General features: G+C 44.7%; 2 protein-coding genes across 3 annotated transcripts; both read left to right on the forward strand.

The window, feature by feature from the left end:
- The first annotated feature begins 2,962 nt into the window (after positions 1-2,962).
- Positions 2,963-10,666, forward strand: pak6b (p21 protein (Cdc42/Rac)-activated kinase 6b). Of its 2 annotated transcripts, XM_085372959.1 has the most exons (10): positions 2,963-3,169; positions 5,738-6,069; positions 6,109-6,148; positions 6,203-6,295; positions 6,597-7,040; positions 7,113-7,246; positions 7,633-7,759; positions 9,533-9,658; positions 10,067-10,201; positions 10,499-10,666. In XM_085372959.1, the coding sequence occupies exons 1-10, from the start codon at positions 2,963-2,965 to the stop codon at positions 10,664-10,666; spliced, it is 1,806 nt and encodes a 601-aa protein (XP_085229085.1). The 2 variants fall into 2 exon arrangements, with proteins under 2 accessions (XP_085229085.1, XP_085229084.1); XM_085372958.1 differs by having other exon boundaries at positions 5,738-6,295.
- A 5,188-nt stretch (positions 10,667-15,854) lies between these two features.
- Positions 15,855-21,659, forward strand: myh6 (myosin, heavy chain 6, cardiac muscle, alpha). Its single transcript, XM_085372948.1, has one exon. It carries the CDS (start codon positions 15,855-15,857, stop codon positions 21,657-21,659), a length of 5,805 nt encoding a protein of 1,934 aa, XP_085229074.1.
- The last annotated feature ends 392 nt before the right edge of the window (positions 21,660-22,051 follow it).

Genomic DNA, 22,051 nt, shown 5'->3' on the forward strand with positions numbered 1-22,051 from the left:
CTGAGCAAACACAAAAGTGTTGAAGACCTCTATTGCTTCTGTGCCGGCGATGGTGAGCAGCATGGCTATTTTCCTTTCATCTGCCCGTTGATCCACTCCGACAGCTGCAATATACAGTTTGAACTGCTGTTTGAAAGTCCTCCAACTTGCATCCACGTTTCCAGTCAGTTTCAACGGACTTGGCGGTTTTATTGCATCCATCTTGTTGCGTTGCTTCTTATTCTTAACCCGTCTCCTGGTACCATGTAATGTTCTTATTCCTCTATGAATAAAACATCAAGAATTGCTCCTGGTGCTAGCTTCAGCTAGCTGTTTATTATTCTTTCTACAACGATCACTTCTTCTTCTATTCTGTATATCTTATTGATTCCAGAGCGCCCCCTGTGGGTAGCTTCAACAATAGCAACTATCATTACACCACCCACCAGCCAATCCGTCCACCCATCTATCCATCAATCCATACATCCATCACCCATCCCGCAGAGGGCACTCCACCTTTTCCGTGGCCACTGAGTTGGAGATGCTGATTTTCATTCCAGCATCTTCACACTGAAATGTAAACTGTCCCATAATGAGCTTGAGGTGTTAGCCTGTAGCAGAACAGACATCCTGAAGTCACCAAAGTCTCCACCTTCACCTCCATTAATTTACTGCACCGGAATTTCTATCCATTAAGTTAATTCGTTCATTAGTCTTTTTAGTTATCAAGTTGTAGAGGTCATTCATCTGGATGAACATCTCAGAAGATCAGATCAGGTTTTGGAATAAAAACACCTGAACCAGAGCCAAGTGGGAATCTGAGTTTCACCAGTACTTCATCAGTACTTCCCCAGTACTTCATCAGTACTTCCTGATATTGACAAATTGTCCTTTTGGCTAGGCGTTCAGTGCCGAATACCATTTCATATTTTGTTTTGTTTTGTTGAAACGGGTCGTCCTTCATTTATATTTCAACCTAAACTCTGAAACTCTCACATTAGATCACATCGTCTTAAGATATGATAATGATGTCGCCAAACAGGATTTCTATTTTCCTTCTTTTCCGAGCTGGGCTACAGGAGGATGCTTGTGTGACTGCTTTTAATTCTCGTAAAATCTTTATGTTCAGTAAATTTGAGCTTGGGATTGAAAACCAGTACTAAATACTAAAAACCATAAAATCTTTTTTTTATTCAGTAACTTGATTGTAAAATGTTCCAGTGGACAAACATACAGAGACTTTTCTATAAGATGATTATGTCTCAGGCACAGAAGGACATTAGGACTGTCTGAATGTGCAGGTATGGTTTCTGCTGCCTCACCAGGTGATGTGGCAAAACACACATGACTGCCTAATGAGCATAGAGCTGGCAGCTGGCCAGCGACTGATGTCAAAACATCTATTTTGGTTCACAGGAAACATGTTTTGGTTGTAGTTAATGATCATAACCTTGGCATGCAGGAACTAATCCACGGATCAGATTGCAGTGACACAAGAATCCAGATTAATGTTGGATTAACCTGAAAGCAACGTTCTGATGACACAGACAGCATAGTTTCGTGTAAAACAAAAGCACAACCCTAACCTCCCAGGCTATAACTCTGGCTTTTTTTTTTTCACTTTTAGATTATAAATTACAGTCAACCAACCACTTTAATAATAATAATAATAATAATAATGGATTGGACTTATATAGCGCTTTACAATGCCACTATTCATTTACTCTCGCATTCACACACTGGTGGAGGCAAGCTACGGTTGTAGCCACAGCTGTCCTGGGGCAGACTGACAGAAGTGAGGCTGCCATATCGCGCCATCGGCCCCTCTGGCCAACACCAGTAGGGTAAAGTGTCTTGCCCAAGGACACAATGACCAGGACAGAGAGCCCGGGGATCGAACCGGTGACCTTCTGGTTACAGCCACGGGCGCCCCCCACTTTATTAGGTACAGCTTTCTACTTAACTGGTTGGAGCTCCTTTTTCCTTCAGAGCTGCTTTGACTCTTCATGGTTCAGATTTACAAGCTCAACAGGCACCTGGTGTGGTCTTCTGCTGCTGTAGCCCATCTGCTTCAAGGTTCAGAGATGCTATTCTGCAGTCCTTGATTGTAACGAGTGGTTATGTGACCTGTTTTCTCTGTTCCAGACCTTCTCTGTAAACTCAGAGATGGTTGGTGGGAAAATCCCAGCAGGTTGGTGGATTCTGAAAGAACTACGCTATATTCAAAGTGACTTAGGTCACCTTTCTTCATCATTCTGATGCTCAGTGTGAATGCCAGCAGGTTGTGTTGATCATGCCTAAATACCATGATGGTTGACGATGCATATGCACTAATAACGATCGTATGAACCCAGTGCCGTGGCTGGTGAATGTATACAGAGTCATGGGAGCAGACTTAAAAGCAATTGTTTTGAATGTGAAGTTCAGATGGATGGTAAATGTAAAGCTTTAGTTCAGGTTTTTCTTACTAGCATGTGCTGAACATTTAAGCCTGGAACAGTTGCCCACCAAAATAAAAGCATGCTGTGTTTAGTAACGGTTACAGGAGCACTGGATTCATTCTGAACAACAAAGCCTGATTTAAAAACACAGGTTGAGCCGATAATCACAGCTCCGAGCTGGTGGCCAGTGCCATGAGCACATCAGAAAATGTCAGTTTTTGTTGTTCTGAATAAAGTTTCAGCAAATCGAAGCTGCAGAGTGACTCAGAGTCAGTTTCAGGTCAGCGCCCTTTTACTCATGCAGCCAGGTGAGATTGTCACCTGGGCTGTTTGGTCGGTTTCTGAGAGGGAGGGTGAGGTCATGTGACTCTGCTCAGGTAACTCACCTGAGCAGGAAGAGGTGCTGTCAGTGCTCTGACTCCCTGAGTGTGAATGTTTGCAAGACGTCCATCATGTCGCCGTCTGATTGCCAGTATTGTTGTTGTTGTTTCCCTCAGCTCTCACTACCCGGCTTGTGCCTCTGCCTCTACGCCTCCGTGCTGATGTTCCAACGCAGGAAGAAGAAGCACAGGCTGGAGATCTCGGCGCCACAGGACTTCCAGCACCGCGTCCACACGTCGTTTGATGTCACCTCGGGATGCTACGTGGGGCTGCCGCCGCAGTGGCAGAGCGTCATCGACACGCTGAAGAGGCCACGCCCCCTGGTGGACCCCTCCAGGATCACCAATGTTGAACTAGGACCCAAAAAGGTGGGATGGATCATTTCAATAATCTCTCAAGGCTACTGTAAATGTAATGGACCTGTGTCTGATGATCAGGTACCAACGCCAGCATGATGACGGATCAGTCGAATGTATTGATTGCGTATTTGCGTGCGCTGGTCCAAGCGGTGCGTCTCATTGAACATCAGAAAGCTGATGAAGAAGCTGATTTATTGATGAACAGCGACATTAACGACAATCACAGCTTTCTGCATAGATCAGAACCAATCTGAAGTACCTTCAGGAACTTTCCTAGAGTCGGGTCCTTCACAGTGACTCTGCTTCCTCGTCATGGATCACCATGTAAAAACGTCTTTACTGTATCAATACTTCCTCGGGCACCGGTTTAGCTCAGTGGGATGAGCAGGAGACTATATGCCATATGGCTGACAGCCGACGGCATTTAAAACAAAGGAATCTGAATCTTTCAGCTGCACCACAAACACAAACTCTAAATCCCAGAATAAACTTCCTCATTCCTTCTGTCTGCAGCAGCAGTCTGAAACAAGGTGTTTAATCTTTAGTTCAATTTGATTAGTACCAACTCAAAACTCTGGAGTACTTGGAGTTTTTTCTTCTTTAATATTGTAGCTGTAGTTCATCAGCGAGTACTCATGTATTATATACCTGTATCACCCGCAGTTCACGCTAAGCTCACCTGGTAAACCAGTAAAGCTAATGTAAACATGACATCGTCAGTCATTGTTTTTGTTCTCTGGTAGGTAAAACTTCTTGTTAAAATGATGCTGATGCATACATGAAAACATCAATACATAAACAGGTGAGCAACTGTGTACTCACCCATTTTAAAAGGTTTAAATGGTAAATGGCCTGTATTTGTATAGCGCTTTTCTAGTCCCTAAGGACCCCAAAGCGCTTTACACAACCTGTCATCCACCCATTCACGCACACATTCACACACTGGTGATGGCAAGCTACATTGCAGTCACAGCCACCCTGGGGCGCACTGACACAGGCTGCCGAACACTGGCGCCACCAGGCACTCTGACCACCAACAGTAGGAAACGGGTGAAGTGTCTTGCCCAAGGACACAACGACTGAGACTGTCCAAGCTGGGGCTCGAACCGGCAACCTTCCGATTACAAGGCGAACTCCCAACTCTTGAACCACGATCGCTTAAAGCAGTGGTCCCCAACCCCCGGGCCTCGGACTGGTACCGGTCCGTGAGTCGTGTGGTACCGGGCCGCGAGAGTTGAGGCTCAGGTCTGAAATGTATGGTTTTCAGGGTTTTTATCGGTTTTCAGCGTTATTTTGTCATCGTTTTTATCGTTAACTCGGTTTTCCTGGGTCTTTTCACGTGTGTTATGAATAAATCTTCTTTTTTTCGGTACCGGTACTAGTTTTATTTTGTTGTATTTATCCGCGACACCTTAAAGGCCGGTCCGTGAAAATATTGTCAGGCATAAACTGGTCCGTGGCTCAAAACAGGTTGGAGACCGCTGGCTTAAAGGGCAGGCTCACAACATCACTTTCTCATCTATTTATTTAGTTGATTATTAAACATTGATTTTAAATGGCATTTCATATTTTCAAACCAAAAATACTACTACTGCTACTAGTAATAATAATAATAATAATAATGATATGAAAAGTTGAAAAATGCTTCAGCAGATGATTTTGGTTGAAATCATTCTTTTTTATGTATCCAAACAATAATTTTTATTTGTTTTTCTTCTGGAGATCACCTCAGATATCTTACAGATTTAAGGGTCATGGTATTATTATTATTATTATTATCATTATTATTATTATTATCATTTTTATTATTATCATTAATATTTGTACTAGTAGTCGCAGTAGTAGTAGTGGCAGCAGCAGCAGCAGTACTAGTAGCTGTAGTATAGTGCTCAGAGTTCAGGGATGAGTTCCCTGTCCTACTACCAAGAGAGTTTCGGATGATGTGAGAGTACCAAGAAGGTGTTTGTGTATCTGGACTGAGGAAAGAGGATGAGGAGACTAGGTGATGGAATAAGGAAGTACAGAAGGTATTCAAAAGAAGATATTAGCAAAGTAAAAGGGGGACAGTCAGAGAGATGAAGGAAGTAGGCAGATGTACAGCAAAGAGACCTCAGGAAGTGCAGAGGATTAGAAAGGAGGAATCAAAGGCAGGCAAATGACGCACCTGTGCAGGTATGGGGAGGTCTAGGAGAGGGCGGTGGGTGGTGAGAGGATGATGAAAATGAAGAACAAATCTACCGGGTCTGAGAACATGGTGATGTGCAGTACAGAGGGATGAAACCGATGATACCATGAAGACACAGGAACGAGGTGTCCAAGGTTAAATCGATAGGTGAACAAGCAGCAGTGTGCATTCATGCTGAGGAAGAGCTCTGCACATGTGATGTTTGCTCTGAGAGGGTCGATGGAGAAGGTCAGGAGGAGCTTCACTGAGTCTTTGTGGATCAGGGAAAGCAGATGATTTGCTGCTAAGAGAGGACGTGTGGTCCTGTGAGGAAGTCTATAAGGGTAGTGCAGCAGTGTGGTGGTGCTCTGAGCCGTTGGAGTTACTTTGATTTGTTTTGGTTTCTTCTGCAGACCATCGTTCGTGGCAGCTTCATCGGCCATGGAGACTACATCAGTCATGTGATCTCTGAGTTGACTCGTATGTCGGTCAGCAGTTCCAACTCTCTGCGCCGGAGCAGTCCGTCGGCACGGAAACGTGCCCGATCGATGGGCCGGCTGGGAGAACTGGCCGAGGACGAGTCGTACCAGTACGAGGAGCTAGGTCACCGCGGCGGCAGTGTGAAAAGTGGTGGGAGCTCTACCTACTGGCAGGACCGGATACGACAGGTGCGCAGCGACAGCAGCAGCCCCAAACTGAATGGGGCCCTGCAGAGAGCCAAGTCTACCTGCCAGGTGGATTCCTCGTCTGAAACCACACCCCTTAAACTAGACAAACCTCAGAGGACAGGTGAACCAAGTGGACTGTACGCCCGCAGTGAGGGGGCGGAACTAAGAAATAGGACAGCTTCCTACACTGTGGAGACCAATAGGCACCAGGTGAGGCTAAGACCAGCTGTGGGTCACCTGCCTGACCTGCTGTTCTCATCCAGAGAAAATTCAAGAAGACCGCATTCGTCCTACGACCTCCAGGTGAAACTCAGTGTTTGGATCACTTCCACCATTTTAACAAATTCATTAGAATGAGTCTGCTGAGGACAGACCAAACCATGTGAAGCTACACAAACTAACATCAACACATCTGATTAGAACAAGTATAGGAAATGGCTCGATACAAAATGCAGATATATTAGCTTAGGATAAATACAGACTATAGAAATGTAAATAGCTAGCATAGCCTGACCTGAACAGGAAGAAACCGCTAGCACAGAGTAGCATAAAAAGGGGAAACACCTGAAGCTTTAACTCAGTGTCTCTTCTTTTTCTCCATCAGCTGGCCTCACCCTCCTCCCGCCTCCTGCCTCCTCCTAACAGCACCAGCAGTCCCATCATCACAGGTAGAGCTGTATTTCAGAGGCTGCCTCGCCCATCCTCTGCCTTTAATGCTCCTATCAAATCTCCAAACTTAACAACTGAGGACAGCCCCTCCCAGCCCCACTCTCCCCCAACCGGCTCCCCAGGTCACGCAGTCGCCTCCAACCAGCAGGCGGGGTCCGATGGCGGTCCTCCAAAGGTGACCCATGAGCAGTTCAAGGAGGCACTACAGATGGTGGTGGACCCTGGCGACCCGAGGATGACTTTGGAGAACTTTGTGAAGATTGGAGAGGGGTCCACAGGCGTGGTTTGCATCGCCCGGGAAAAGTACAGCGGGAGACAGGTGGCTGTGAAGATGATGGACCTCAGGAAGCAGCAACGGCGAGAGCTGCTCTTTAATGAGGTACAGGTGTGGTGAGGTGGGTGAAGATCTACCTGTTTGCAGTTTGACTGATCTTCATTTCATATGTCTCAGGTGGTGATCATGAGGGACTACCGGCACCAGAATGTGGTGGAAATGTACCGTAGCGCTCTAGTGGAGGATGAGCTGTGGGTCATCATGGAGTACCTGCAAGGTGGCGCTCTAACCCACATCGTCAGTGAGACCAGGTGAGCTGGAAGTCTCTCAGGTGTGTCGTCTGGGAGATGTTCTCTGTGTTCATGGGGCGATCGTGGCTCAAGAGTTGGCAGTTCGTCTTGTAATCATAAGGTTGCTGGTTCGAGCCCCGGCTTCGACAGTCTTGGTCGTTGTGTCCTTGGGCAAGACACTTCACCCGTTCCCACCTACTGGTGGTGGTCAGAGGGCCTGGTGGCGCCAGTGTCCGGCAGCCTCGCCTCTGTCAGTGCACCCCAGGGCAGCTGTGGCAACAATGTAGCTTGCCATCACCAGTGTGTGGATGACTGAATGTAGTGTAAAGCGCTTTGGGGTCCTTAGGGACTAAGTAAAGCGCTATACAAATACAGGCCATTTACGATGATGTTTCTGCGTGGTTCAGGTTGAACGAGGAGCAGATAGCGACAGTCTGTGAGGGGGTCCTGCGGGCGCTGTCTTACCTGCACTCTCAGGGTGTGATCCACCGAGACATCAAGAGCGACTCCATCCTGCTCACCCTGGACGGGAAGGTAACACCCTTCTTCTTCTTTGTGACACATCTTTGACATTTACAGAACTTCTTAAAAATTAAACCTGGATTATCAACAGATACAGAGAATTCACACAAACTTGTGTTTATCACATAATGAGTACCCTAAACCCAAAAATGCCTAATGACGACCATCTCTATCTTTTTAAAGTTTGACATTACAGTTAGGCAAAGCTGAGTGTTTGTGAGTTTTTATTTCTAAAATATTATAAATTTTATAAATTATAAATACTAAAAAATACTAAAATAATTAAAGACCATTTATAATCTCAAAGATAGACATGTACCAATATATGTCTGTCTTTGTCTGATTGATAAGAGGTTTCTAATCGTTTCCATTAGAGTTTGTATGACTGCCAGTACTACTTTACAGTAAGGAAAACAACTTCTGCTGATAACGAGGATCAGGCATCTTTTTTCCAGATTATTTATGTTATTAGTTAGTCAAAACTCAAATGCCAACAAACTCAATAAACTGATCTGCAAGGCCAATAAAATGTGTTATCCAAGTTAAAATGGCCATGAAACATTATATTATAAAAGCCAGTCTAAATCATGAAGCCCTGATGTCAACTGTCCCTGATGTAACTGTGAAGCTGGATTCAAGCTGGAAGTTAAAATTTTTTGGAACATGTTCAGAGTCTAAGGGTTATTTTTGTGCAGCCCCTGGCTTCAACAATGAGTTTATGGTAAAAACAATGATATACTGTCCACTTTCACTCTCTGTGTTATCAGCAGTCAGCGGTTCTTTGTTGTTTGGCTAGCTGCAATGAAATAGGAAATCCACTTGTTGGTTGTCAGAGGTTGCAGAACACTTTATTAATAAGGACAGGGTGGAGGAGAACCTGTTTAAGTTACCAGACGGACAATCTGGAATCCGACACTCGTCTCATTTCCTCTTCTAGACAGGTGTACCGCGCTGTGCAATCAGCTGACGTCAGCACAAAACTGCTGCTGACTGATTTTTAGTTTCAGTGTCCTTATTTTCCTCTGAGTTATCAGTTCTGTCACTAGTTAGCTAACATAAACTAATGTGAGTCTATTAGCTGCAACCAACCTAGTGACATCATATTCTGTACTGACAGAAGATGGCGCTAAACACATTCTAAAGTTAAACATGTATACCTTAAATTCAGCTTCACAGATAAAGTTACATTTGGCAATGTATGAGAGCAGGGCTCAGTGGTGTACATTATACATGTGGTGTTTCATGTCCACTTAAAGGACAGTCCTGGAAAGCACCTCCCAGCCACTCCATAATGCACTGGCCAGTCACAGTAGCATCCTCAGTGAGAGACTTGAGTTTACCCATAATGCACCACTGAACGACACAGGAAATCATTCCTGCCTGTGGATATCTCTGTACAACTCCTCCATCTAAAGCACCGCACACAGTCCAATACCTGCACACCCTCTGCAGAGAAAATAACCGCCAGTATGAGGGACACCTCAACTTGAACTCTGTCTATATTTAATTTTGTGTATATTAGAGCTATTTGGTAATACAATATTTTGCATTATTTCATGACCTTTAACTTGTTAGTTATGTCCTTGCTGTCTTGGAGAAACTGTGACCACATCATTTCCTCTGGGATTAATAAAGTATTCAGATCCTGATAACAGTGACTAATCAAGCCTCAGTCAGATATGACTGAAATACTGCTGAGTATCGGTCACACAAACAGCTGGAAAAGGATTCTCAGAGGTTTTCTGTTAGTAAATCTATGAAATTCCTTCTTGGATCCTGCTGCAGATCAAACTGTCCGACTTTGGTTTCTGCGCTCAGATCAGCAAAGAAGTCCCAAAGAGAAAGTCTCTGGTCGGGACCCCATACTGGATGGCTCCTGAGGTGATCGCCAAAATGCCATATGGCACCGAGGTAAAGACAGCACATGAAGGATGTTCCTGCCAAATAATTTAATGAGTCGATTAAACCGGTGGAAAAAAGCTGGACAAGTCTTAGGATAAGTCTTAGAGTTAAACAAAAGTCCAAACCTCAGTTTGAACAAGGTTAAACAAATATCACATTTATATTTACAGTAACTGATATTCACAGTTCTCAGTAACCAATCACAGTTTCACATGAAAACTAAGAAAAACATCAAATAGTTACGTTTCTAGGCCTTATTTCAAATTAAAATGGTAAAAAAAAATGGCCTGTATTTGTATAGCGCTTTACTTAGTCCCTATGGACCCCAAAGCGCTTTACACTACATTCAGTCATCCACCCATTCACACGCACAAATTAAAAGCATGCCTTTGAGGTCTGACCATTTCCTGTTTTCAGGTGGACATCTGGTCTCTGGGAATCATGGTGGTGGAGATGGTTGATGGAGAGCCACCGTATTTCAGTGACACGCCCATCACTGCAATGAAGAAGCTGCGAGACGAAGCAGTGCCAAGTGTCAAGAACGTCCAGCGGGTCAGACACACACACACACTTAGTTTTATTTTTATATGGAGTGAGGACCCGAGACCTGAACATGCTTTGAGGACCAACAGACATACATATAAGGGTCCTTCTAAATTTTATCTGTCACATCTTTGTTCTCATGTAAGTTAAATCTGAAAACACAAAATCAGATTTTTTCTGAACATCAGTTACTAAAATGCTAATATGCTGGTTGTGGGTCGTGGGCCCAGATTAGTTGTAGCATTTGATGATGATGTAATCATTCATCCTGACAGTCGTTGATGATGTCACTGTGTTTGTCTCCAGGTGTCTCCCGTGTTGAAGGACTTCCTGGGCTGCATGTTGACCCGTGACACGCTGCAGAGGAGCAGCGCCGCCGACCTGCTGGAGCACCCATTCATGCTGCAGGCCGGCTCACCACGCTGCCTCGTTCCTCTGGTGGAGCAGTACCGCAAACGCATGTCACTCTGCTGAACACCCGAGACCCATCTGAAGAGGCTCGCCCGAACCCAACCCTGATTCCTCCGAAGACATCTGAGACTCAGCTGGGAGACTCTTATTGTGGCTCGGTTGCGCATCAGCTCATCTCTGATTGGCCAGACTTGCTGAACAGCTGTTGGTGCTACTCTGGGGCGAGTGTTTTTTAAAATGGAGAATTTAAACTTTAGAACATTTCAGGCTCCTTCATGTTTTCAAAGATCCTAGTTTATACAGCATTTCAGTAATTTTACAGCCGACGTCAAACCTTTAAATCACAGATCAATAATAATGATCAGCTCAGAGCTGTGGGTGCAGAACAGCTTCAAACAAACAAGTGAAAACAGACACGTTCGTTTCAGCAGAGCCGGAGATGATCCTCTGGCTTCAAGAAGTTTCTCTCTGTATCAGAGCCAATAAACAACCAATAAATTGATCAATGCTGCTCAGCAGAGATCAGCAGAGGGTCAGCTCTGGATTTAAAGCTCTTCATTGGGAAAAAGTTTTACCCCGTGAGGATGATGATGATGAGCTCTTCCTCCCGTCGATCGGTTTATTTTGAAGCTTTGCACAGTTTCAATGTGACTTTGCACAAAAGATGCAGATTAAATTTTTTTATTTAACCTTTTTGTCTTTTTCCGTTTGTCTCTTTGTTGAGTCCTTTAAATATTTTTATTGAAGCTAAAATGGATCCTGACACAGAGAAAATGCCATTGCAGCCAAACGTCCGGTTGCTCCCTCACAAAGTCCAAATTTGACCTGTTACTGATGTTACCTCTTCAGGTGGAAAATCTGGATTTCTAAATTTAAAACGGGGACATGACATGCGTGGTAATCCAGTTACTTTAAAACATCATAACAAGAATCAAAATGAGAAATTACAAAGATTGTTGCTTTAATTAAAAAGATAACAGCTCATCACTCTGTTTTGCTTTGAGTGGTTTCATTCAGCTTTTTTATTACTAAAAAAGAAATAAAGTCCAAGATTTTTATTTAAACAACAGGCAAATGGCCACAGAGTCCTGAAATATTTCCCAGTTGCTCAAGCCTGGTGCCCTGCTCTCAGGGTTAAAAACCTTTTGACGTGCTCCTCATGAGAGAATAAGGGAGCCACTCGCTTACTCAGTGATTAGCTCCTATTCCAAAGACAAAAGTCTGCGCTGATTGATTTACAGGTGTGTGTCTGAGCTCAGTGTGTGTGTGTGTGTGTGTGTGTGTGTGTGTGTGTGTGTGTGTGTGTGTGTGTGTGTATCACGCTGCTTTCTTCACTTCAACTGTTTCTTTTTAAATTCTGGTTGTTTCCTTTTGTTGACACTAACTATATTTCATGAAGCCAGTTTAATATCTTCACAGGCAGAAGATGATCCTGGTCTCTAAATGCAGGTTCTGGTTTCTGTTCCTCGGATTTAGTCTTGGGTGTAAAATGCAGTTTTGAACATCCACGTGCAAATCTGCTGCACTGATGATGTTCTCAGAGATGCTGAATCATAATTAAAAGGCCTCCCTCTTTGCAGACTATGTGGTAAGTTCTGTACCTAAAACTAAAAATCAGAGTCTTTGGAGTTTAACGTTTTATCACTTTTAGACAAATAAAAGTTAGAAATGTTCAGATTTGATTAAAAGCATCCAAAGTTTATATGCTAAGTGGCTCAAAGTGGTTTTAACTGGCTTCATTTTTCAGCACTGGGTTTTTCAGCACAACAAACTGTTTTCATTTTTATTCTTCCTCTTTCAGCTGAAACTGTGGATTTAAACATCATGAACGCTGCTCAGTCTCAGTGTTCCAGTTTCACCTACACACATACATTCAAACAACCTTTGTAAAACATTTAAAGCCCTTGTCTCTTCCTGCAGTGTGAGTGTTGTCCTTTACAACCCTCCGTAGCTCTGAAACAAACTCAGTTTCAGGACCTCACTTTGGGAAAAACAAGTCGGATATGATTCCTGTTGGGTTTCCTCTGGTTCAGAAGTTTCAGAAGGATTATTAATCTGTTCATTTTCAAGATCACTAAGGTTCAGAGCGAGTCCTCGTGCTGCTGCCAGCCGGCCGTTCGTCCTCATGCTGCAGATAAAAACTGATTCCAGAGACTTGGGTTTCTATTTGGAGGCAGAGGAGCCTCGACTGCCACAGATAAAGAGACGCAGACACTCGAGCCCATCACAGCTCGCCTGCATATCACAGATTAACGCGACCCGAGTCCAGAGGTTAAAGCAGCTGAAGGACTTTGGCTCATGCAGTTCATGTTCAGTCACACTGAAGTTGCGTTTCTCAGTTTCACTCTCAGCTCTGATTGCTGCTGTTCAGGAAACACGAAGGCTTTTGTAATTATTCGGTGTGTCACACTAACAGCATTGAGGTGATGTTCAGATCTTTAAGCTGCTCTGAATGGACACATTACAGTCCCATCATAATCCCTGCAAAGCATAATGGGAAATGTGGGCTAAGTGGACCTATATGAGCTCAGTTCACTGAAGATTTAAGTTGTGAAGGTTTTTGATATTTTTTATCTGGTCAGACCGAACAGATGAGACATCCTGAGACTTTAAATGACTTTAAATATTAAGTTATTAATTTTGTGCATTTCTGTAATTTTATGTTTCTCATGTATCTCCTCCACAGGTGATGAAATTAAGATGATTAATTTCAAAAGAGTTTGCATGTTCTCCCTGGGTTTGCGTAGGTTCTCTCAGGTCCTCCCATAGTCCAAACACATGCAGTTTCTAAATTTCCCATAGGTGCGAATGTGAGTGTGAATGGTTGTCCTGTAACACAGCAGTCTCCAACCCCCGGGCCACGGACCGTGAGTCGTATGGTACCGGGCCGCGAGAGTTGAGGCTCAGGTCTGAAATGTATGGTTTTCAGGGTTTTTATCGGTTTTCAGCGTTATTTTGTCATCGTTTTTATCGTTAACTCGGTTTTCCTGGGTCTTTTCACGTGTGTTATGAATAAATCGTCTTTTTTTCTGTACCGGTACTAGTTTTATTTTGTTGTATTTATCTGCGACACCTTAAAAGCTGGTCCGTGAAAATATTGTCAGGCATAAACCGGTCTGTGGCGCAAAAAAGGTTGGGGACTGCTGCTGTAACAGACTGGCGACCTGTCCAGGGCGTACCCTACCTCTTGCACTAAGACAGCTGGGATAGACTCCAGCCCCCCCGAAATGGAATTAATGGATGGAGAGAAACAGTTAAAAATTCCTGCTTCATTCTGTTGGCACATTAGAGTGGATTTTATATCAATCACATCACAAAAAACGGCAGTAATATCATCAAGTGAACTAATCCATAATTTTGTGTTTTGTTTTGGTTTTTTTTAAATTAATTTACATTAAAACAGGAAAATCTGCACACATGTGGAGAGAGTCTGCACCAGCAGTGAAGCACACAAAAACAAGACATGCACACTAACTTACTGTTTTCATATTTGCTATCATCGTGTTAATATACAAATTTCCCACAGGTGTGAATGTGACAGTGAATGGTTGTCCTGTTAAAAATTCCTGCTTCAATCTGTTGGCACATTAGAGTGGATTTTATATAAGTCATATCACAAAAAACGGCAATAATATAAACTCAAATCACATCAATTTTATTTATATAGCACTTTTAAAAACAACAACTGTTGACCAAATTACTGTACAATAGAATGATTGGGTAAAACTTAAAAGGAAAGTAAAATCAAGGATAAGAAAATAATAAGAATAAAATAATGGCAGACTCATACCGACTTAAAAGCCAAGGAGTAAAAATGGGTCTTTAGACGAGTTTTAAAAGGATCCAGTGTTGGAAAGGCCCTGATATGTAAAGGCAGTTTATTCCACAGTTTTGGAGCAGTCACAGTAAAAGCCCGATCTGCTCTGTATTTTAATCTAGACCTAGGGACAACTAGAAGCATCTGGTCCCCAGACCTCTAAGCTCTCACCAGAGTATACAAATTTAGAAGATCAGAAAGATATATAGGAGCTAATCCATTCAATGTTTTAAAAACAAGTGTCAAGATCTTAAAATTAATTCGAAAACTAACTGGCAGCCAGTGTAGCAAGGCAGATATAGGGGATATGTGCTCTTGCTTGCGCGTGACAGTCAGGAGCCTTGCCGCAGCATTTTGAACCAGCTGTAGTCGGCCAATGGATGACGAAGTGACGCCAGAGTAGAGGCTGTTGCAGAAGTCGAGGTGAGATGAAATAAAGGCATGGATTGCTTTCTCAATGTCTCTGAAACAGAAAATTGTCTTCACCTTTGCAAGTAGGTGGAGGTGAAAGAAGCTAGTCTTGATCACATTATTTATCTGTTTATCGAATGTTAAATTACTAGTGTGTTATGAATGTTAAATTACAGTGTGTGAATGTGTGTGTGAATGGGTGGATGACTGGTTGTGTAAAGCGCTTTGGGGTCCTTAGGGACTAGTAAAGCGCTATACAAATACAGGCCATTTACCATTTACTATCAAAAATCACACCTAAATTTCTCGCAAAAGATTTTTTGATAGTTTTCTAAGGGGCCAAGGTCGTAATGGTCACTAGGGCCGAAGACAATGATCTAAGTTTTCTGTTCATTTAAACTGAGAAAATTTATCATCAAGTGAACTAATCCATAATTTGTGTTCTGTAGTTTTTAACGAATTAATTAACATTAAAACAGGAAAATCTGTACACATGTGGAGAGAGTCTGCACTAGCAGTGAAGCACACAAAAACAAGACATGCACACTAACTTACTGTTTTCATATTTGCTATCATCATGTTATTATACATGATATATTAATGTAATATCAATGTTGTGTTAATATATTAACAGACGTTTAAAGGATAGCTAAGGATATAATTAAATGTTTGTTAAGTGATTGTGACGGTGGATGTTAAAGGGTAGAGGATATGCAGGATGAGCTCCAGGGAGGATGCAGTCTAAATGCAGACATGTCGGGACTATCAGCAGCAGATAAGCGGTACAACTTCACTTTTCCTAAAATGGATTCTAACAGCCAAAGGTCCTGAATCTGCCCTCATGGTGCATTCACTTGATCAGACAGATTTAGTTCAGCTGTCATCTCCTAATTTGGTCCACAGGGAGTCTTTATAAATATCACCTGCTGTGAGGAGACTGCAGTTCTCCATCAGCTTCAGCAGGAAAACTCTCTCACTTAGTTTGTTCTCTCCTCTGACTGCCAACGTTCTCCACCGTAAAGCATGGGCGACTCTCTGATGGCCGAGTTTGGGAAGGCTGCTCCTTACCTGAGGAAGTCTGAGAAGGAGCGTCTGGAGGCTCAGACCAGACCCTTTGACATCAAGACTGAATGTTTTGTAGTCGACACTAAAGAAGAATATGTCAAAGGAAAAATCCTGAGCAAGGACGGAGGGATGGTAACGGTCCAGAAGGAAGATGAAACAACGGTGACAGTGAAGGAATCTGACACTCACCCCCAGAACCCACCCAAGTTCGATAAAATCGAAGACATGGCAATGTTTACATTCCTCCACGAGCCCGCCGTGCTGTTTAACCTCAAAGAGCGTTACGCAGCCTGGATGATCTATACCTACTCCGGGCTCTTCTGCGTCACTGTCAACCCCTACAAGTGGCTTCCTGTTTACGATGCTGAAGTGGTGGCTGCCTACAGGGGGAAGAAGAGGAGCGAGGCCCCTCCTCACATCTTTTCCATTTCTGATAATGCGTACCAGTACATGCTGACAGACCGGGAGAACCAGTCTGTCCTAATCACTGGAGAATCTGGAGCAGGAAAGACTGTGAACACCAAGAGAGTCATTCAGTACTTTGCCAGCATCGCTGCAGTTGGTGGTGCAAGCAAAAAAGACAGCAGCAAGGGGACTCTGGAGGATCAAATCATCCAGGCAAACCCGGCACTGGAGGCCTTTGGCAATGCCAAAACGTTGAGAAACGACAACTCGTCGCGTTTTGGAAAATTTATCCGAATCCACTTTGGCACGAGTGGTAAGCTGTCATCTGCTGACATAGAGACGTATCTGCTGGAGAAGTCACGAGTTACCTTTCAGCTAAAGGCCGAAAGGAATTACCACATATTTTACCAGATCCTGTCCAATCAGAAGCCAGAGTTGTTGGACATGCTGTTGATCACCAACAACCCATATGACTACTCCTACATCTCCCAAGGAGAGGTAACAGTTGCTTCCATCAACGACTCGGAGGAACTGATAGCCACCGATGGTGCCTTTGATGTTCTTGGCTTCACTCCAGAGGAGAAAATGAGTGTCTACAAACTAACTGGTGCCATTATGCACTACGGCAACATGAAGTTCAAACAGAAGCAGCGTGAGGAGCAGGCTGAACCTGATGGAACTGAGGCTGCTGATAAATCAGCTTACCTGATGGGGCTCAACTCTGCTGATCTCATCAAAGGGCTTTGCCACCCCCGAGTTAAGGTAGGAAATGAATATGTCACCAAAGGGCAGAGTGTGGACCAGGTTTACTATGCCATTGGTGCTCTGGCTAAGTCAGTGTATGAGAAGATGTTCAATTGGATGGTGGTGAGAATAAACCAATCACTGGACACCAAACAGCATCGTCAGTACTTCATAGGAGTGCTGGACATCGCCGGGTTTGAGATCTTTGATTTCAACACCTTTGAGCAGCTGTGCATCAACTTTACCAACGAGAAACTGCAACAGTTTTTCAACCATCACATGTTCATCTTGGAGCAAGAAGAGTACAAAAAAGAAGGAATCGAATGGGAGTTCATTGACTTTGGCATGGACCTCCAGGCCTGCATAGACTTGATTGAGAAACCTCTGGGGATCCTGTCCATTCTGGAGGAAGAATGCATGTTTCCCAAAGCTAGCGACCAGACCTTCAAGGCCAAGCTCTATGACAACCATCTGGGCAAGAACAAGATGTTTGAGAAGCCACGGCCAGCAAAGGGGAAAGCAGAGGCCCATTTCGCCCTTGTTCACTATGCCGGGACAGTGGACTACAATATTGCTGGCTGGCTGGTCAAAAACAAAGACCCCCTAAATGAGACAGTGGTTGGTCTATATCAGAAATCCTCTCTGAAGCTTCTCAGTCTTCTGTTTTCAAACTATGCAGGAGCTGATGGAGGAGACAAGGGAAGTGGAAAAGGAGCCAAGAAGAAAGGCTCCTCCTTTCAGACGGTGTCTGCACTTCACAGAGAAAACCTGAACAAGCTGATGACAAACCTGAAGACCACTCATCCACACTTTGTCCGCTGTCTGATTCCTAATGAGAGGAAAATTCCAGGAGTCATGGACAACTGCCTCGTGATGCACCAGCTGCGCTGTAATGGGGTCCTGGAAGGCATCCGGATTTGTAGGAAAGGTTTCCCAAACAGGGTGCTCTATGGAGACTTCAAACAGAGGTACAGGATCTTGAATGCATCCGCCATCCCAGAGGGTCAGTTCATAGACTGCAAGAAAAGTACTGAAAAGCTGTTAGGATCGCTGGACATTGACCACACTCAGTATAAGTTTGGTCACACAAAAGTCTTCTTTAAAGCCGGCCTGCTGGGTACACTGGAGGAGATGCGAGATGAGCAACTCTCTCGAATCATCACCAGGATCCAGGCCAATGCCCGAGGGCTCCTCATGAGGAAGGAGTTTATTAAGCTTGTGGAACGTAGAGATGCCCTAATGGTCATTCAGTGGAACCTTCGGTCTTTCCTTGGGGTGAAAAACTGGCCCTGGATGAAGCTCTTCTTCAAGATCAAACCCCTGCTGAAGAGTGCAGAGTCTGAGAAGGAAATGGCCAACATGAAGGATGAATTCAACAAGCTAAAGGAAACTCTGGTGAAATCAGAGGCAAGACGAAAAGAACTGGAGGAGAAAATAGTGACTCTCCTCCAAGAGAAGAATGATCTGACCCTGCAGATTCAGTCTGAACAGGACACCCTAACAGATGCTGAGGAACGCTGTGAACAGCTGATCAAGAGTAAGATTCAACTGGAGGCAAAGCTAAAAGAAATGACAGAAAGACTGGAGGATGAAGAGGAGCTGAACGCTGATCTGACAGCAAAGAAACGCAAGCTTGAAGATGAATGTTCAGAGCTGAAGAAGGACATCGATGACCTGGAGCTAACGTTAGCTAAGGTGGAAAAAGAGAAACATGCTACAGAGAATAAGGTGAAAAACCTGATGGAGGAGATGGCTTCACAGGATGAGAACATCACAAAGCTAACCAAAGAGAAGAGGGCGCTGCAGGAGGCTCACCAGCAAACTCTGGATGACCTGCAGAGTGAAGAAGACAAAGCTAACACTTTGACCAAAGCTAAAGCTAAGCTGGAGCAACAAGTGGATGATCTGGAGGGATCGCTGGAGCAAGAGAAGAAAGTCAGGATGGACCTGGAGCGCTCAAAGAGGAAGCTCGAGGGAGACCTGAAACTGATCCAGGAGAACTTGATGGACTTGGAGAATGACAAGCAGCAGCTGGAGGAAAAACTCAAGAAGAAAGACTTTGAGGTCACCCAAATAACTTCAAGACTAGAAGATGAGCAGATTGCATCAGTTCAGCTCCAGAAGAAGCTCAAAGAAAGCCAGGCAAGAATTGAGGAGGTGGAGGAAGAGCTGGATGCTGAGCGAGCAGCCCGGGCCAAGGTGGAGAAACAGCGTTCTGATCTTTCCCGTGAGCTTGAGGACATCAGTGAACGTCTAGAGGAAGCTGGAGGAGCCACATCAGCTCAGGTGGAGCTGAATAAAAAGAGAGAAGCGGAGTTTCAGAAGCTGCGTAGAGAGCTGGAGGAATCAACCCTCCAACATGAGGCCACCGCTGCCACCCTGAGGAAGAAACATGCTGACACCGTCGCTGAACTGGGAGAACAGATTGATAACCTTCAGCGTGTGAAGCAAAAACTGGAGAAGGAAAAGAGTGAGCTGAAGCTAGAGCTCGATGATTTGTGCTCAAACATGGAAAATGTAGTAAAGACAAAGGCAAACTTTGAGAAAATGTGCCGAACGATGGAAGACAACATGAATGAGTACAAGAGCAAATGTGAGGAGGCTCAAAGGACCATCAATGACCTGACAACCCAGAGGGCCAAGCTCCTCACTGAAAATGGTGAGCTTGGCCGGCAGCTGGAGGAGAAGGATTGTCTGATATCACAGCTTACTCGAGGGAAGAACTCGTACAACCAGCAGATGGAAGATCTGCGCAGACAGCTGGAGGAAGAACTAAAGGCAAAGAACGCTCTCGCCCATGCTGTTCAGTCTGCTCGTCATGACTGTGATCTGCTCCGAGAACAATTTGAGGAAGAGCAGGAAGCCAAGGCTGAACTGCAGAGAGCTCTGTCTAAATCCAACACTGAAATCTCTACATGGAGGACCAAATATGAAACGGACGGCATCCAGAGAACTGAGGAGCTGGAAGAAGCAAAAAAGAAGCTTGTTCAGAGACTGCAAGAGGCAGAGGAGGCCATTGAGGCTGTGAACGCAAAGTGTTCCTCCCTTGAGAAAACCAAACACCGCCTCCAAAATGAGATTGAAGACCTCATGCTGGACCTTGAGAGATCTAATGCGGCATCCGCAGCACTGGACAAAAAACAAAGAACCTTTGACAAAGTCTTGGCAGAGTGGAAGCAAAAATATGAGGAGTCGCAGTGTGAGTTAGAGGCATCTCAGAAGGAGGCTCGATCTCTGAGCACTGAGCTCTTCAAACTCAGGAATGCCTATGAAGAATGCCTGGATCAATTTGAGACAATGAAGAGAGAGAATAAAAATCTCCAAGAAGAAATCTCAGACCTCACTGACCAGCTGGGAGAAGGTGGCCGCAGTGCCCATGAACTAGAGAAGATCAGGAAGCAACTTGAACAAGAAAAGGTTGAGCTACAGTCGGCGCTGGAGGAAGCTGAAGGTTCCCTGGAGCACGAAGAGAGCAAGATCCTCAGAGCACAACTGGAGTTTAACCAAGTGAAGGCTGACATGGAGCGCAAGCTGGTCGAGAAGGACGAGGAAATGGACCAGGCCAAGAGGAACTACCAGCGTATGGTGGAATCACTCCAGTCCTCTCTGGAGTCCGAAACCAGGAGCCGAAATGAAGCCATGAGAGTCAAGAAGAAGATGGAGGGCGACCTCAATGAGATGGAGATTCAGCTGAGCCAAGCTAACAGGCAGGCAGCTGAAGCCCAGAAACAGGTGAAGACCCTCCAGGCGTTCCTGAAAGACACTCAGCTGCAACTAGATGATACCCAGCACGGCAACGATGACCTAAAAGAAAACATTGCTCTGCTTGAACGCCGAAACAACCTCATCCAGGCTGAACTGGAGGAAGTGAGAGCCGCACTCGAGCAGACCGAGAGAAGTCGGAAACTGGCCGAACAGGAGCTGACCGAGGCAACGGAGCGAATGCAACTCCTACACTCCCAAAACACCAGCCTGATCAACCAGAAGAAGAAGCATGAAGCAGACCTCCTACACCTGCAGTGTGAAGTGGAGGAAGCCATACAGGAGAACCGCAATGCTGAGGAGAAGGCAAAGAAGGCGATCACAGATGCAGCCATGATGGCTGAGGAGCTAAAGAAGGAGCAGGACACCAGTGCCCATCTGGAGCGCATGAAGAAGAACATGGAGCAGACCATCAAAGACCTGCAGCACCGTCTGGATGAGGCTGAGCAGATCGCCATGAAGGGCGGCAAGAAGCAGCTCCAGAAACTGGAGGTTCGCATCAAAGAGCTGGAGAATGAGCTGGAGGCAGAGCAGAAGAGGGGAGCCGAGTCCATCAAGGGAGTTCGCAAGTACGAGCGCCGCATCAAAGAGCTCACCTACCAGACCGAGGAGGACCGCAAGAACATGGCCCGCCTCCAGGACCTGGTGGACAAGCTGCAGCTGAAGACCAAGTCCTACAAGAGAGCGGGTGAGGAGGCAGAGGAGGCGGCCAACCTCAACATGGCAAAACTACGCAAGCTGCAGCACGAGCTGGAGGAGGCAGAGGAGCGGGCCGACATTGCCGAGTCGCAGGTGAACAAGCTGAGGGCAAAGACTAGGGATGGATCGTCTAAAAAGGGCCTGGATGAGTGAGGAACAGGAACAGGAAGTGCACATCGCAGGTGAGAAGAGTCAGTGACATAGTCAGAGCTCTGTAAACAATACGGTCTATCAGGTTTAATGGAACCCTAATAAATAATGTCTAAATAATGTTTATGCATTTTAATTGAACATTTACAAACAGAAAGAACAAGATAATAAGATCATAAATAATGTTTAATAGCACTACAGACCTAAGAACCTAATCCGTTTTAAATTCATTACCACAGCTATTGTAAAGTTAAACCACAACACTTTAGCAATTTTCAAACTTTCCATCAGTTTGAGTTGAATAGTTTCTGCTGATGAGAAGTTCTTCACACTAATGTGTTATGAATCATTCCTGCTGTGTTTTTGTTTCTGTCTTTTACATTGTGTTTATTATT

Source organism: Diplotaxodon limnothrissa, linkage group LG15 (genome assembly GCF_057381915.1).
Source record: "Diplotaxodon limnothrissa isolate DT_005_m linkage group LG15, D_limnothrissa_male_GT1.1, whole genome shotgun sequence".
Classification (NCBI taxonomy): Eukaryota; Metazoa; Chordata; class Actinopteri; order Cichliformes; family Cichlidae; genus Diplotaxodon; species Diplotaxodon limnothrissa.